The following is an 18,148-nucleotide window of genomic DNA, read 5'->3' on the forward strand; positions in this document are numbered from 1 at the left end:
TCCATTAATATAAAACCTGACATGACCCATAATTAAATACAGACTCAGGGCTGCTACTGAGGTGTGAAGACAATTGAACTCGGCCCACAGGCAGAAAGAGGTAATAAAGAAATAACAAAAATAAATGGGAACACGGTGAAAAGTGCAGATTCAGGAGGCAGGAAAAGTGTTCATGTTTATGGATTATGTTCACTTCCATTTCTTCTCCTCCAGACCATCTGCACAACCGAGTACAACACCACACCTCTCTGAACCTTTGCTTACATTTTTTTACCTCTGCACTGTCTGAACTTTCAATACTGACTTAGAATTAGAGAGGAATGACTAAATCTTCAAAGTTCTTATCTATTACTGAAGGTTGTATTTAGCCTCCATGGGAGCTAAAAATAATTCACAAAATGCTGGAAAGATTTCTATCACTTCTATATCTGCATTTTGTGGATATTAAATCCTGCCATAGTGGAGCTAAAGTCGGATCACAGGATTGGGGTAGGAATCAGGAATGTATCAACCAGCCAACATGACATAGTACCAATCACCACTAATGAAGGTACCAAAACCTTCATTAGTAAACAAAGCAGTAGAAGATTTCTTTCAGATGTCTCAGGAGGGTATTCTAGTCTGGTTCACTTAATTAAAACTCTGTCCTCTTGGTTCCCTTCTAGTCAGTGGGCTCTACTAGGGGCTTCAGCTATCGCCATTGTTTTTCTGTAGAACAGAGGTCAAGAGACACGCCAGACAATTCTACAACCTTCATGGTTCTTTGTAAGTTCTGATTTGGTTTGTCTTTCTTTCTCCACTCTCCATTTTGTTTTGGTGTCTACAGAACATAACATTGAGCACTTACTGTAGCTCTTCACATAAACATTGTGCATGTGTCCAGATATACAGTAAGCCAACACTGCATTTGTTCTCTACATGTGCGTACTGAACCAAGAGGGATGTAGTGAAAAGATCTGGCCCTGATCTTTTCAGTACACGGCCATGTACTGTTGCACTCCAACTGGAGCAGGTTCATTCATTTTTACGTAAACTTAGAAAGGCAGTTGTGTACAGAGAAAAAAATTAAAATCTGTACATTGCCACAAATTTAATCCAACAATTTTCTGTCCGATATATATGATGCATCCTGGGAAGGTTGCTGATCATTTAGCACAAACATAAAAACACTAAAAGTTAAGCACTTAAGCACACAGCTTTGCTCCAGCCCTTTCTTTTCAATATCTAAGATCTGAAGAGGATGAATACCGGTAGTAGTATTTTAACTTTGAGCTGGGATCAAGCCCCACTAACGCTGCCTCCACAGAAGCACAAAGAAGGGGAGTGAAAACAGTAGACAAAAGACAGAACAACAAACCAGTATCACCTCAGAAGAAAGGAAAGCAAGATAACAAAAAAGAAATGGAAGTGTCTACATTGGTGAATTTTTCCTCTGCTATTTGTCGCCACCTCATTGGACCAAAAGGACCAATTCAATTATGGAATGAGAAGAAAAGGGATAGCAGGAGGGAGTGAGCAGTAGGGCTAAATTGGAAAATATTACATTCTGGCAGGCACAAGAAAAGCAATCCCTGTCCCTCTAAAATTAATAAACACAAACAAATCTAGTTGAAAAATTAATTAGTTCCATAAAAATTATAATCCTTTATCTTTCAACCAATAATATCTATTGTCATTAAGAACAAAAATATAATAGGAACAACTGTAGCTGAGGTGAAGGGAGATATAAGTTGATGTAAGATAAGAAACAGCTGTGATCACTCATGACAAGCTTTATTGAGCTCTAAATATGAGACCGAAGGCTATTCTAATTATTGAGAGGTTGCAGCACTGTTTCCCAAGGGTAAACTACACCACGCACCTTCAATAAATGTAATAATAAATGAAATAATAATTCTAGAACACCGACTCCCTGATAAATGGAACTAATACATAGAAATCAAATTAAATCTGAAATCACACAGCAAATTAAGAAATACAGGAACATTTTCACAAGAAATAAAATGTTTTTCAGGCTGTTTGTGTTTGTCATGAACATTGCCTCATAAGGCTGAGGATGTAGAACATATTATAATCATTAAGTTCCATCAAAACAGATCAGTACCGGCATGTCCAAAGTATGAAGGACTCCCAACCACAAAGAATGGTAAAAAGTTGCCCTGCAAACACAGGTGGTTGGTGCAGATGATGGAGACTTTTTTTTCATAACTAGAAAAACAAATGTCCTTATATATTAAAATATTAACATGAGAAATGTTAGGAACCCCAGTAAGTCCCCCCTTACAAATCATGTTTTTTTTTTGTTTTGTTTTGTATTACATGGGACCATAAAGACAAAGCACAAAAGCAGATCTGGGTGCACTCAAATCTGCATTTAATTTAAAAAAAGTGTTTCGTTAATACTGTCAGGCAAACCATCAACTGTGTATTGTAGTTTAGGGGTGTGGCCTAAACTATTAAAATCATTTTCATGATCCACCAAGGTGTGGTCAGTTTATGATGCAACACACCCAGGACCTTTGGCTCCAAAGGAAAAATGAGTTGAAAAGAGCCACACCATTTGCAGGCTGAGTAAAACTAAACTAAAATACTACAAACATGAGGAAATATCTGACACATGTTACACTGGAAGTGGAGGAAACAACTCAAAATACCCTGCCAGTAACAATTAGGCTTTATTATCACACTTGTAAAGTCAAAGCTTCCTTTTCAAAGGAAAGGATTAAGTTAATTTTAAAGTTCTTTGCAACTTCTGAAAGACTTACAACAATAAGGAGCTGGTCAAAGCTTTCACGGTATAGACATAACATTCATTTTTGAAGATAATTGACAGAGATTTTCACACATTACAAACAACAAAACAAAGAGGCAGGAATACCAACAGGTAACTGAGCTCTAACATGTGTTCCAGTGAGTTCAGGTCCATGTTGCCTAGAAGATCCTGATTACACTCCCTCTGCCGTAGGACTCAGAGCTAATTTGGCTTTAGTTGGAGATTACTTTAGAGATTTTGGATTCACTGTTTTTTTTCTCTTTGTGTGATGTTTTTCATCTTAATTTTTAGTTGAACTAGATGTCTATCAAAAATACAGTATCTACTCACTATTTTTGTTATGTTCCACGCTTTTGAATTGTACTCAAAATGCTGATTGCACCTTACAATTGCAACAATTACAAACAGACAATTACAAACAGCATTTCATGTTTAGAAGCACCTTGAATGTGATCAGATCTATGAATTATGTTTGCTGGTTTGTACATCTGTGAATCAGATCTTGGAAATTTCAACATGTATCTATCAGTCAGTTTCAAGATGTGGTTCTGACATAATCAAGTTGACTGTTTAATTAAAAATAAAAACAAGTTAATCTACATTAAACGTCACAAAGTCAACATACTATCTGGGTCTGTTTGTGCCATGAACTGTAAGAAAATATTGGGGAAAAAAACACAGAAAAAGAAGATAGCTGAAAGTGGCATATGACTCATTTCACAGCAGCCAGGTTTCCTTTTAATCCAACATGTCTGGGATGTTTTTGTAATCTCAAAGTAACTAAATCATATCATTAAGAAGAAAGTCACATACAGTATCTAAGCCTCTTGTGGTTTCCCAGATTAAGCTCCAGACACAATGGATTGAGATGAGCTTAAACTCTTTCCTGCATACTCATTTCCTGTTAGTTTTTCTCCTTTACGCCTTCTTCTACCTTGTTCTGTCACTTTGATCCTCCCCTTTGGCTACCGTGAGAAACAAAGTCATTATGAGCTGCCATTCTGCTGCTGCTGGAGATGGAAAATGTTTATGTTTTCAGAATGTGTAGGGAACCAGTTTCTATATTCTTTGACTTTGAAAATACTGTGATAAATTACAGCTGGAAAAGGGGTATGACTACATAAGTTATACTTCAGCATACTCCTTTTCAGACTCATAATCACCGATGTGATGTGTTTTTTTTATTGTTTTTTCTTTTTTCTTTTTTTTCTTTTTCAAAAGAAATATATTATGTACTTTGTGTCGTTTACACTGTCAGTGAAAGGTTGGTCTGAAATAAACTAAACTAAACTAAACTAAGCATCCAAATGATGCTGCTTTTTCTTTTAACATCGCTAACACACATAAGTTTCATGTGCATGTACCCGCTAACACAAACACACAACATCTGCTTGTTAATTCAGATACCGGCAAAGTTCCTTCTGTTCAGACATCCACTGCATGTGTGATGGGTGGAGGGTAAAATAATGAATCATTCCCTCTGTTAAAGTGGTGTTTGACAAATTAAAATAAATGATTATTGTGAAACACAAACATCTACGTGGCATATGGAAGCTTAGAGTTGCTCTGATAAAAAAAAAAAAAAAGAGAGAATTTCCTGTAAGGCCCTGCTACTCCTCTGACAGCGCTCTTCACAACACTCAACTCCTCAGAAACAAGAAACTGAAATATTCACTGTCTCTCCTGTCACTCCTCTGCACAAATCACTGCTTCTGTTTGATCAATCTGGGCTTCATGTGGCCCTGACAGTGGAAGAAAGGAGAGTTCTAATTCTCCTCATCCTGCCTGTCCTCTTAAAGCTGCTGGCTATCACAGCCGATTCACGTCCATCTGCCACAGGCCACAGAGCTAATTAAAAGTGGCAGTTCGCACTTCTCAGTCTGGGCTCCGGGTCACAGCCAAAACACATAGCAGTGTCTGCGGCGCTGAGATGTCCAACAGACTCTACGTGTTCAAAGCTCAGAGGCCATGTGGAAATATTAGAAAAAGTGGGAAAAATATTTTGGAAGTGGACAGAGAAGAGTGACAGCGCTGTAGTTCACAAAGAACTTCAAGGAACTTATTCTGTGCCTCTCCACTCTTCCTCCAGATTATATTACCTTAATTTAAACAAAAAAGAAGCAATATTTATTTTCACCTGAATAGAGGTCTTTGGGCCTCTATGTGAGATTCCAGGTTTTTGATTTTTCTCTTTAGTCCATGTAAGACACTGCTGAAGTTGAATCCTGTCCATGGGGTGGAAGCCCACATTCTGGATGCGACCAGTGTGTGATTTTGAAGCACCGACTTCAGCTGCAGGACTCGGCTTATGAATCTTCCCAAACTTCTCAAGGAGCTTTGCTTCCTGGTGCTCTCTGGGCTGTAGTTCTGTCTGTTGCTTCTACGTTTTCTTCTAGCATATTTTTCCTTTGACTAACACACACCCACAATCTCTGTTGTTGCCTTACCTTCATACAATAAAGGTACCTAAAAGTAAAATGTATTATTATTACTTTTCTGTAGGCTGAAAATTTTGTCTCCAGCTGAGCTTCCTTTTCCCTCACCTTCCCCACTCAACTCCTCCAGACTAGTGTCAGCAGCAATTACCAAACACCTTGTGGGACTGTGTGTCTGCTGACCTCATCATAGAACTACATGCGATCACAATTAATCAATTAGAATATATGTCCTGATGAGTCTTGTTTGTCAGATTAATTTTTTAAATAACCTTTAAGTAAATTTTAAACATACTTTTCATGAACCCCACATTTCTTTCTTTAAAATTTGTTTTTATATTTCTTTTACTTGCAAGTGTCATTTTTACTGGCAGAAAGTGGAATATCATTATAATTAACAGAAATCAAGACTTTCAAATATCAATCTCTGTGTAATTATTTATATAAAGTGTTTCACTTACTAATAAAGTTCCAATAATAAATGGACTTTTCAAAAACATTCAAATGTATTGAATGAATCTGTAAAACGTTCCTAAGACTGGTTGTTAACAGCTTGGAGAAACTTTGTTGTGATGACATACTGAAGGAAGAAAGTTGGAAAGGGCAGGAGGTTCTTTAAGAGACAAAGGCCAATTTCAAGGCATAAGATATATCTATGATGCATAGTCAGAGTTCTTTCTTTAAGCTGTTTTTGATATATACAGCATTTTCATAACTGAAGGTGACACAGTTACTGGTTGTGGTATAAAATAGCAACATGTGAATCACTTTGTCAGCTATTCATGAAAATTGACAAAACTAAAGAGATAAGATAAAATATACAGTACAGACCAAAATTTTGGACACACCTTTTAATTCAATGAGTTTCCTTTATTTTCATGACTATTGACATTGTAGATTCACACTGAAGGCATCAAAACTATGAATAACACATGTGGAAATATGCACTAAACAAAAAAGTGTAAAACAACTGAAAATACCCCTTATATTCTAGTTTCTTCAAAGTAGCAACCTTTAGCTGTGATTACTGCTTTGCACACACTCTGCATTTTCTTGATGAGCTTCAAGAGGTAGTCACCTGAAATGGTTTTCACTTCATAGGTCAACCTGCCCTGTCAGGTTAATAAGTGGGATTTCTTGCCTTATAAATAGTCATGAAAATAAAGAAAACCCATTGAATTAGAAAGGTGTGTCCAAACCTTTGGTCTGTACTGTATATTTGTAATGAATCTCTGAGTTTTACTTTTTTAAGCAAATTCTTCCACTAAGAGAACATTTTGATTATATTGTAATATATGTTGATGTACGCCGACTTTCAAACTAGTGTTAGTGTGAAATCATTTACTTTAATTTTGTATTTATTAAATCTATGCTTTCAAACAACTCATCTCAGCTGTCTTTCTTATGAGTGAGATATGGGTACCCTTAGCCAGCTGACTATCAGAGCACAACAATAGGTGGGGGAGGGGCAACCTTCACACAGAAGACTTTAATCCTTCCAGCTCTTTGTCTGTCATCTAATAAAAGGATTTCAGACTGTAGGAACACTGCAATGGGAAATGGTAGCAGGTTGAAAGCAGCAACTTTGTAAACTCTTGACATGTCTTGATATCAGTTGGACTGTGACTTTGGAGATGACATCACAACAAAGACTGGTAAAATAGAGCAGAGTGAGTGAGAAAAAACAGCATGCTCTGCTTTCGATGACCAGTTTGACAGATGGGGAGTTTGCAAGCCTTCACCGACCTCCACCGAGTGGAAAGTGGAGACATACAGATGTTGTGTGTGCTGGCTATGCAGAGCACCTTTATAGGCAGGCAGGTTGACATAAATCTTGAGCAGTGGGACAGAGGCTGGACCACAGACAGCGGGACAGGGCTAAGGACTCTGGGAGTCGTGCATATCGGATCAATAAACTTCATAAATGACATCATCAACTTGGTCACCACAAAGACAGCGAAACGCCAGACACCATCTGGTTGTGTCGCACCGGACTGCGGGATCAGCCAATATAACCTTACACACAAACACTTCAGCACCCAGACAGTCACACATGGTGAAATGTGCAAATATTCACTGCATTGCCTTCCACCATGCATGAGTGCGCTCAGAGATGCTGAACCGGCCTGCAGAGATGGATTACATCCGAGTGCACATCTGCATGTTACACCTCTGAAGTTAGGCAGTTTATTCAGGAACACAAGTTCGTGGCTTTTGAACCACATCTGAAGCAAGAAAGAAACTGCAAAAATAACAGAGACTATGCAAGTAAGAGAACCAAGCAACACGAAGAATAAATTAGAGGTAGAAAAGAGTGAGTTAAGAGACGCAGTAAAAGCAAGAGGGGTGTTGACACATTTCTTGCTGAGACAAGAAGGGAGTTGTGAAAAAAACTGAAAATTAGTCTTTTCAGTTCAGAGTCAAGGGAAGTGTTGAGCATGAATCATGGTGTGTCAGTGGCTCCAAGCAAATCAGAAGAAGAATATTTCATTTCCATCTACATGAACGTCTACATCCTGATCACATTACCACTTCAGATAAAACGAGAGATTTAGTTATTTCTATGACTTACTGAAGGTCGGGTTTTGGAGGAACAGCTTATGCAGAAATACCCAGACCTCCCTCTGGCCTGCTACTGTATTTCCTTGAACTCATCTTAGAGAACTCTGAGGCATTCAAGAGTTAATTTAATTTACAATAAAACATAACTTCTTTTCATTGGCACTAAATCAATACTAAGTAAACTGCATAACTTCTCCATTCTGGTTAATAACTCCTTCATCTTTCCCTCCCCTCAGGTCAAGAGTCTGGCTGTCATCCTCGACTGCAGTCTCTCTGTCACCTCCATGTCAATAATATCACTTCATCTGCCTACTTCCATCGTTGAAATATTAATTTTCTCTGTCACTCCTCACTCCACTGCTGTTCTGGTCCACCGTCTGGTCACTTCCCATTCAGATTACTGTAATTTTCTTCTCTTTGTCCTGCCACATAAAACCTTCCTTGAATTACGACAGATCCAAATTCAACTGTTCATATCATCACACTAACCCCTCAATCCATCACATCACACCTGTTCGATAACAGCTCCATTGGCTTCCATTTCATATCGCAACAGCTACAAAATACTCCTCCTTACCTTCAAAGCTGTCCACCACCTTAACCCTCCATATATTTTGGACCTTCTTCACATTGCTACACCCGCTCAGACAACAGATTTGCTGCATACCTGTCAAGTTTTGGATTTGAAAATACAGGAAAGTGTTTGCTGGCCAGTGCTACTGTAAGAGTGTATGTGTGTGTGTGTGTGGGGGGAGAGGGGGGTGGGGGGGGGGCACAGAAAGTAATTATTATATAATATGAGAAATTTACAGGAATATACTAATAATAAAAGAAGGGTAAAATACAGTAGTTTTCTGGCTAAAACGGGAGACTTGACAGGTATGTGTTATAAGATGAGGTAGTAGAGTAGGGAGGGAGACGCAGAGGACCCAGGTTATGGTGAGAATAAAATGAAGATTTAATGATGAGTACAAAATTCCAGGCAGCACAGGAGAGCACAAGCAAGGAGCTCAGAATCTGGTAGCAACTGGTAATAGGTACTCAAAATGGGAACGACAACAGACTTGACACAACTAGACAAGGAACAAGAAACACAGGTGGGATTAAATACACAGAGGGTAATCAGGGAAACGAGACTCAGCTGGGAGCAGTCAAGAGATAGACAGGACAACATGGACTCAATAGACACAGAAACCTAAATAAACACACAGAAAAACCCAATCCTTACAGTATGATCTGCTGACCAATAAATCCCCATACTTCACTTTCTTAACTCAAATTTTACTATGTGATGACCGATCTTAGCTTCATAGTTCTTCGGCATCTTTTCTCTGCCCAGAGCTCATTGATTTTTATGTGTTTTTCCTGGTTTGGATCACAAAAATTAATATAAGTTTCAAGAGTCACATGCCTGAAGGCTACTGAAAATAAGTTGCAAGAGTGATATATGGCCTTTAACATGAAATGTGATCATTTATTTGATTATCAATATTTGACCACCTAAAAATGAAAAAAATTATAAAAAAATAGTGTCTATTGGCATAAACCTAGTCCACAAATTTAGCATTGTCACGAGATTTTTTTGTTTTGTTTTTTGCAGTGAAGCAGGCGAGGCTCAGTAAATATACTGGTCTGGCAGTAAACACCTTTTCAATGCATACAGATTTTTGGAATGGAAACATAATTGCAGTTCACCATCAGTGAGCTCCATAAAGATACAGTAAGGTCACAGAGGGGGATCTATTCAGTTTCATCCATATATAAACAGCAAAGTTAAAAAGATTCAGACTGTTCTAAAGAGGTTATACACATAAAATGTGTATTGACAGTTACTTTTTCAATTTTAGCAAGCAGTAATTGCACTTAGTGATAAGTTGGTTATCCTCAGTTAGAACAAAAATGAGAGAAGGATTCAGTTTCAGCAAAGAATTTCACTGAAGAGCGATTTCAAAATGGACACACACATTCCAAAATTCCACCAGAAAACATTTCACAGCAGGTCTTTTTCTCTGTCAAGATTACCTTCATTATTGAAGCACTGTGGTTATTATTCAGAATAAAAATCTGCTACGAAATAAAATGCAAATTGGAGACATTTCAAAAGGAGCCAGACAATGGTATCAGACAAAGGACTGAAATAAATCTACATGAGACATCTAAGGACCCCGTTGTACTAATTCATACAAAAGAACATCTTCCTTGCAAACAAATTAATTTACTAAGCTTCTAGATTAGATTCATAGAGAACTCAGTATAATCTCTTCTTGATAGTGTCCTTAGTCCATTGTAATGAAAATGGTTAGTTATCTAAACGGCTTATTATTCATGACAACTGCCATCCAAAGACTTCCAGAGCACAGTAATTAATACAGCGCTGAGGGATGAGAAACACAAAATTCAGATTTTATCTAAAGTTGTGTTTTGTTAGATGCAAAGAGTACTCAAAAATATGCATATCAGAGTAAAATTTTTAAATTTCATTTGGGATTAAAGTCTTTTTGAAGTGAAGTATTTATTTTTTTTAATTGAATTGAAAAGCAGTATAAGCATATGCTGGAGAGTGAGGAAGGAAAGAGTTAGATAAAAAAAACTTACAATCGGTTGTTGGGGATGATCTTATGTCCGTCTTTGTACCATGTGACCAGGGGTTGGGGAAACGAAGCCAGCGGAGGTGGGCTGATGATGACGGCTCGGCCCTGAGTCGCTGTCTTCCTCTGCTCCCCAGAAGTGAAATTTCCCAGAACTTGGGAAAAAAAGAAAAAGAGAAGAGGTTAACTCAGCATAGGAATGACATAAATGTCTATTGTAAGTATATCTGCTTAGATTCTAATATCTGTATTTGTTGTTCTGGTAAATAACCTGAATGAATATAGGTGTTGTTGGTGTGCAAGACAACAAAGGAAATTTGGAACAATTTTGAGCTTGACAATGCAATTTGTTTTCAAGATTATGCCAAATCCTTTGCAACATCATAGGTCATAATGCAAATTATGTTAAAAGTAATCGGTCAGCAATCTAATGTTTACTAATATCTATGGTAGACCCCCATCCTTCTGTGGAACATAATTCCAGGAAAATGCAGCTTCAGACGCTGAACTCCTTAGAGCACAGGTGTCAAACTCCAGTCTTGTAGGGCCACTGCCCTGCAACTTTTAGAGCTGCCTCTGCTGCACCACACCTGAATAGAATAATTAGGTCATTAGCAAGGTTCTGGAGAACTTACCTACACAAGACAGAGATAATTAAGCCATTTCATTCCAGTGTTTTGTACCTGTGGCACATCTAAAAACTGCAGGATGTGAGGACTGGAGTTTGACACCCCTGCCCTTGAGCAACAATACTTGACATGTTTGCTAGGCACCCAATCCAGGAGCACAATTCATTTTACTTGATTGGCTGTATTCCAATGAGTGAAGATAAAGAAGATTGGAGATGTGCTAAGATTTTTTCCATTGTTTGTATTAATGCATATTGAGGTATATTTGTGTTTGAATAGGCAGTTATAAGCATCTTAGGGAGGTCTAATGTATTTAGAATCCACATTCTAAAATCATTATTTTAGGAGGATTTTAGAATGTGAGTTTCCTTTTACTGCACTCATAAAGTGCATCAGCAATGCCACAGAGTTGCTCTCAAAGCTACTTTGGCACTCAATAGGCAGTGGAAAATCAGACTGAGTCTGTCTGACATTTTGTATGTTGAGAAAAAAATTAAAGAAGAGTGGCATAAATAAGCCGCATGGAGATAAATAATTTGCTTGATCAGTTAAAGTCAATTCAGTTTATTTTTGCGGTGCCCACTCACAACAAATGTTGTCTAAAGGCACTTTACAAAAAAAAATAATTTAAATTCAGTCATACATACATTTCAATTGGTCCTAGTTATCAAACAGTACAGTATATTCAATTAATTATTCTAAGTAGATAAAGTTTCTATTTAAGCATAGAAACGTCGATACATTCATTCCTCTTGGACGAGCACCTAGCGTTTGTGTTGTGCCGTTGACTTTACAGCAATCCCTCATATTGAGCAGGCAGACCAATCCTTACTGGTTTGTCAGAAAAAGCCTTGCATTTCTTGATTCCAAAAGAAAAAGAATTTAGGATAAAGTCTGTGTTCAAAGTGAAAAATATATTAATAATATATAATGTATTTTATTTTACTGGGTAAAATAATTCCCCACTGAAGCATGAATGAAAAGGAAATGAAGGCCATAAATCTGGACTTCCATTAAAAAAATCCTGTTGACCATTTTAAGATGAAATCATAGAAATGGGTTCCAGGATAAACGTTCCTCACCAGGTGAAACCAGACAGTTAAAAAGTTGGAAACATTATTCTATTCAAATCTTATTTATCAATTGCCTATTAAGAAACTGGTGTAACTGCAGAGCGATGTACACAGCTGCAACTATGAGTGGAATTTAGACTAGATTTAGATGCATGTTAATATACTTACAAGCAACGTGTACCTCTGTTCTCCTGTGTATTACAGCCCCCATTCTGTTCCTCACCATGCACTGATACAAGCCAGCATCAGCCCTCTGCAGAGATGGCACAGACAACCTAAAGGACAACAGAGATAAAGAAAATAGCTCTGAGACTGAGTCCCTTTCTCAGAATTGTGGAAAAATAATAACAAAAGGAAATTTCTAGGAAGTGGAAGGATGTCTGTTTGGGCATTTGCATCCATAACCTAGATAGAGGAACTAGATTGGCCCTGTGGTTGCTGGGTTGCATCTGTTTATGTTTTGTGAGAACAAACATATGTGGATGCTTGAATATTTTGAGGCTTTTTTAACTGTGCCCATGTATTTCTTCCTGAGAAGGGCTGTTAATGGGGGTTTAATGCACAGCACCTCACTAATGGAAGAGCTGGCATCGGATCTAGGTTGCTGCCATGCTGGACAAATGCACAGACACAAGCGCACATAAACACACACATGCACACAGAAGCTGGATAGACACAGTCAAACTGGACACCGCTTTGGGGCTCATTATGAATACCAGGACAGCCAAGTACTTAACTCCCAGGCTGTCGAAATGTGCTGCCAAAGTACACAAACACTAACACACGGACAGACACGCAGGCATGCATGCACATCAAAGGCACAGAGACAGCTCGAATCAGGAATGACACATTACGCAGCAACTCTAATCCAGAAACAGATTTTCATGTTGGAAGCCGTCTAATGCTGAATCTTTCCATCTCTGTCAGCCTGCATTACATTCCAGTCAGATATGTAAAATGGCTTTTTAGGACACAAAATACAGCCATAGTTGAAACCAGATATTTACATACACCAAATAAAAAGACACAAACACATTTATTCTCACTGTCTGAAGTTAAATCTGACCAAACCTCTCATGTTTTAGTTCAGGTAGAGTTATCCAAATTGTGTTTCCTAAATGCTAGTAAACTTAGCAAGGATATTTTTTAGAGATTTTTTTTCAAAATTCAAAAGTTTACATGCATTTGGTCAGTATCCAGGACATCATTTTAAAATGTCTGACTTGGCTAAAACCTTTTGGGTTACACACTTTTTAAAAAAATATGAACTTTATGTGAGTGTGACAAGAAGAAAGTTGAATTAAAGGCAAATGACTCTGCTGCTTTTATTTTTGATTTTTTGTTTTCACAAAATATGTTTAAGAAATGACAAACGTGTAGAAGCCAAGTACCCAGAGGCCATTCTCTGGTTGGATGAGCCTGAATGTCAACTTTTTGGTGTAGATGTGGCATTTTTTTAGTCTCTGTGTTGCAGAGAACCATCACTCAACATCACCCTTTAAAACTGGACTTGATTTAACAGATTTTAGTGCTGGGGAAGCAAACGCTTTCCACTGCAGTTCTTTTAGAGTGCCAGATATTGTTAGATAAATGCTAGATGTCAGTCACAACTAGTATTATGACAAAATAAGTGTAGCTGTTTTGCTTTAACTTCATGGAGACTATTTTTGACCCTAATGTTACAATAGGTGGCCTGGTAATGACTTTGACTCCTCAGCACTTATCATCAACTGGGGAGGCCTGGGACATTTTCACCTGCAAGCACAATCCCCCAAATGTTCAATTATTAATCAGTCATGCCCTGTGAGGTGCAGAAAGTCAGATGTAATCAAGAATAATGATGGTAGTGAATCAGCAAGGAGAAGCACTCATTCACATCAAAGTAAATATATATATTTTTTTAGTTTAATCTTTTAGTCTATTAAAGAGCTTGACATTTAAATTCTTGCTTCTAACACTGTAACACATGCATTTGAAAATAGTTTTCTTTTCTTATTCATGTGCTGATTTTGTTTCTGCTAAAAAACAAACAAACTTAAACCTTTCTTATTTTAATGAAGTTGTAAAGCACCAATTCAAAAGCAAATGTCACCTCAAGGAACTTCATCAAACTTCATCGGCTTATTAATGTCTGAGTCATATCGAAGCAAAACAGTCAGATTTAATAAGACCACAAATTATATTTAAGATTTCAGTTTTATACCTTTTAATTTCAGCTAATGGTAAAATACCAAAAAACTAACAAACCAACAAACTAAGTTTGTCTCACTGACTGCATTGAATCATGGGCTGCAGAAATCATTAATTCTGGTTAAGAATGTTAACAGGAAGGAGAACCCTAGTCACTGGGCCAGACATTGTTTGAATGGGAAGGAAAATCAAAATGTGTTAGTAAATTTACTGCAGTATCTAGTCTATCAGATGTCCCATTAAAGAGATGCAGTTAAATCACGGCGGCAGGAGTATTTTCTTTGGAACAAAAGGGATAAAGACAATAACATTTGGGATGACTATAGGAAAAAAATCCAATTAAACACACAAGCACGGGGCTAGAAGTACTTTCTATTGAGAGAAACTGCTAAATACAGAAGGAATTACAGATTCAGGAGTACTTTCCACACAAAGGGAAGGAAAAACATAAATATGAAAGAAATTCTCATTGGCAATGGAAGCACCTCTAATAAAAACACACAGATAAACTTTAGTGCACTGTTTAGGAATACTTTCTATAAAAAAAAACAAAAGGTTAATGAGTTCATTTGGCAGAGTTGAAGCTAACACAATTAGCATTAAAGTGTACAGCAGTGGTTAACAGGGATATCAGTCACTGTGATGGATGATTTTAAAACTATTATGTAACAAAAACTGTTAAAAATCCAAGTGAGTAAACAACATGAAGAAAGGAAAAACAAGAACGACAAAATGAATTCTTACAAGCAACTGATCTATAAAGCACAACACAACTCGTTGTCTTTGAATGTACATTGAGGTAGCACAAAAACATAAAGGTATAAGTTATAAAAGTGAATCAGGCTTATAATTTCAGTTTGGCCACTCATTTTCACAGTACCTTGCCAATTCAGAATAGGCCTGACTCACCAAACTGAAGTGATCAGAACACGGAGAGCAGTCCAGTGCTAAACAATGTCTCCTGGCTTAGACAATTGTCTGCCTACAAAATGCTGGCTCAACCTCTTTCTCCCTCAGTGTGTATGCTTTCCCAAGATTCCTCCTCTTTCTGAATGATGAGAAAAACAATTTTGTTTCACAGCTGCAGTTTTGCCAAAAGGCACTGCTTAGCTTTTACCTCCAACTCACACTGGGACACGGAGACGGAGACAGAGGAAGAGAGGCGGAGAGTGAAAAGCAAAGAAATAACTCAGAAATATCGATTGATGCATTTCCCAATGCATAATATACATATTCTCATGGTGAAAATGCAACTGTATTAATCAATTTTTAGAATTCGGTACTGCTGTTTAAAAGCTCTGACTTTCTCCAACTTATTCAAAATGACTACAAAAATAGTTGGAAAGAAACATGCATTCCAGGATCAGAGAGGAATCAATACCAGAACCATGAAAACCAGAAACTGACCTGTATTGTGGTGTCCAGTCTGTGATGTTAGTGTTGTTCAGAGTCCAGCGGTACTGCAAAGGCCAGCTGCCTCCAGCTGGGCAGGTCAGCACCAGCCTGTTTCCCTCCAGCACCACCTGCTGCCCCCGTTCTCCTCCTTGCAAGTAGGGAGCAACTTCTGATAAACACAGAGAAACATGTAAAGAAACCTAGCTACGTTGCTGTGAAGATCTGCTTTGGTTATTCAGCACAAAATAGGATATTTACCGTAAATATTTAAACTGCATTAATAAATAAGGAACCAAAACAAAAGTTATATTAAGTGTATCTGATTGCAGTGAGGCAGAACACAACGCACAACTTAGTGTTATTATTAACTTTTTAACAACAGTAATTATTTTAAGCTTTAATTATTATTATAGTTATTAATAATAATGTCATTAAGACATGGCTAAGACAAGCATTCATAGAAGATAAATTAATGGATTACTATTATTATAATTTAAATATTACTACTCCTATATAAAAAATATGCAACATCAACATAGAAAGCATTTGCATAAAGAAAATTATACAAACAGGACTTTTAAACAAAATCAGAATTGTCAATAAAGATTTTTCTTATTACATTGGTCTTTGTTTATTAGCACTTTTTCTTCATCAAAATAAAACAAACAAACAAAAGGTAAATATTTGAAGTTGTGCATCACTTCACTTTGGTACTAGGTTATGTTTAATTCACTAGACATACATTAGGACTACATAAGATGCAACAATGCATGACTAAAGGAAGCAGCTATATAATGACCTTTTGACCATTTTATTACTATAACATATCAGTTTTACCATATTTTTGCATATAGTTTATGAATAGAATCCAGGGTTTCCCCTAGTGTATTATAAGCCTGGCGGCCCGCCATGCTTTACACTCAAACTGGACACAGGCTGACCTGTATGGATATTTACATGGAGAACTGCACATCAAGGTGAGCCTTTAATCCGCACCGCCTTAGCTCTGGTTGCGCAGCTCTATGTGAACCGCAGGAATAACTTTTAGTGGCGCTTTCAGAGGTGCCTGTTGAGGAACGGTGAGAATGATTTATTTTTGTGAACAAAGAACTATGTACGCTGTTTACATCTCAACACGTTGCCCAGCGCGTAGTTCTATCTTCCCTGTTAAGTTTATGTATGTGTTCCTGGTTGGCCAGTGGTTAACAAACCACTGCTAACCACTCATCAAGGAGATTCAGCGCGGTGAGGAGCTTTCGCACTCGACTCATAGTCACGCATTACGCTGGTTTAATATTATTTTATTATAATTTTTCCAGTTACACGATCCATCAGACCATATCAAATGCTTTGTCCACTTAGTCAGACAGAGTTCATGTGTGCGGTCGCGCAGGGATCTGAAAAACTCGCCCCTTAAAACTTAAGCAACCAAAACAGTTTCTGTGGCACCTATTAAAAACTCAACAGACACAAAATGGAAGAGCTACTAAAAGCCACATTAGCAGCATTAATTTAAATCTCCCATTTGTCGCGCAGCTCTGAGTGCAGTGCAGCAGATTTAGCTCATTATGCAGGGCCAATTCAAGGCTGTATGAGACCTTGAGCCGAATTTGACTTAGAGGCCCCTTTTGCTGCTAAAAACATGAACATCTCTAACAGCTACAGTGTTAAATTTAATGAAATCTGGGAGAGGGGGAGTAGTTTAATTGGCCAACCTAAAAAACAATTAGTTATAATTGTAGCTTACTCATTTGTATTTGTGAATAAACAGAGCTCAAACTCAAAGATTAAACTCACAACATCAGATTGTAGCTGTAGTAACAAAACAAGTTAACTATGAATATTGTTCTTTGAACTTTTGCAAAGTATACATGCCTGCTCCTTAAAATCGTAAATTTAAATGCTAAACAATTTAAAATTGTTTAATTTATGTATGCTGGAACCATTAAATCAAATTTAATAACATTGATAATTTCAGTAAACAAATGTTACATTTCTATACCTGTGATCTGTGTTAAAATATTATCATTTATGGCTCCTGAAGCCCTGGGAGGCCTTATGGAGCTGCTGACTTAATTTGAATTAAACAGAAGTGCAAATAATTGATATTCATTTTAACTGTGTTTTTTGATTTGTTGTTTTTAAGACTAGTTGTGGGTTTAGATAGCATTTCATCGGCAATGTTTTCCCGTAACATATAATACCTAGTAATATTTTTACATTTAATGTCAACTTAGCAACTTTTAATACAAAAACACAGTGGACCGCCTGGGCCCCCTGACCACCGGGCTTAGTAAGTTCTCTGAGGGAAACCCTGGAACCTGCACATTTTATTTTGCTTTCAGATGATATCCAGTTAATTTCAATCTAGAGAAAACTAATTAACAGACATCCAAAAGGACTTCAGGCTTCAAAGAGATGAAACAAAATCTGTGACTTTATTCATTTGTATTTTGTTCTACCCCGCTCTTCATTGTTAGGGTGAGTCTAAAAATGATCACCC

The 18,148-nt window shown here is 37.3% G+C and overlaps 1 protein-coding gene across 1 annotated transcript in view; it reads right to left on the reverse strand.

Moving 5' to 3' along the window:
• Positions 1-18,148, reverse strand: part of LOC102237391 (protein sidekick-1) — a 487,074-nt gene that overhangs the window by 213,722 nt on the left and 255,204 nt on the right. Inside the window, exons 2-4 of the mRNA XM_023333436.1 lie at positions 15,658-15,814; positions 12,229-12,335; positions 10,366-10,513 (exon numbers count right to left, since the gene is read on the reverse strand). Coding sequence (XP_023189204.1) covers positions 10,366-10,513; positions 12,229-12,335; positions 15,658-15,814 — 412 coding nt within the window. The remainder of the gene's footprint in view (positions 1-10,365; positions 10,514-12,228; positions 12,336-15,657; positions 15,815-18,148) is intronic.

This window comes from Xiphophorus maculatus, chromosome 5 (assembly GCF_002775205.1).
Source record: "Xiphophorus maculatus strain JP 163 A chromosome 5, X_maculatus-5.0-male, whole genome shotgun sequence".
Lineage (NCBI taxonomy): Eukaryota > Metazoa > Chordata > Actinopteri > Cyprinodontiformes > Poeciliidae > Xiphophorus > Xiphophorus maculatus.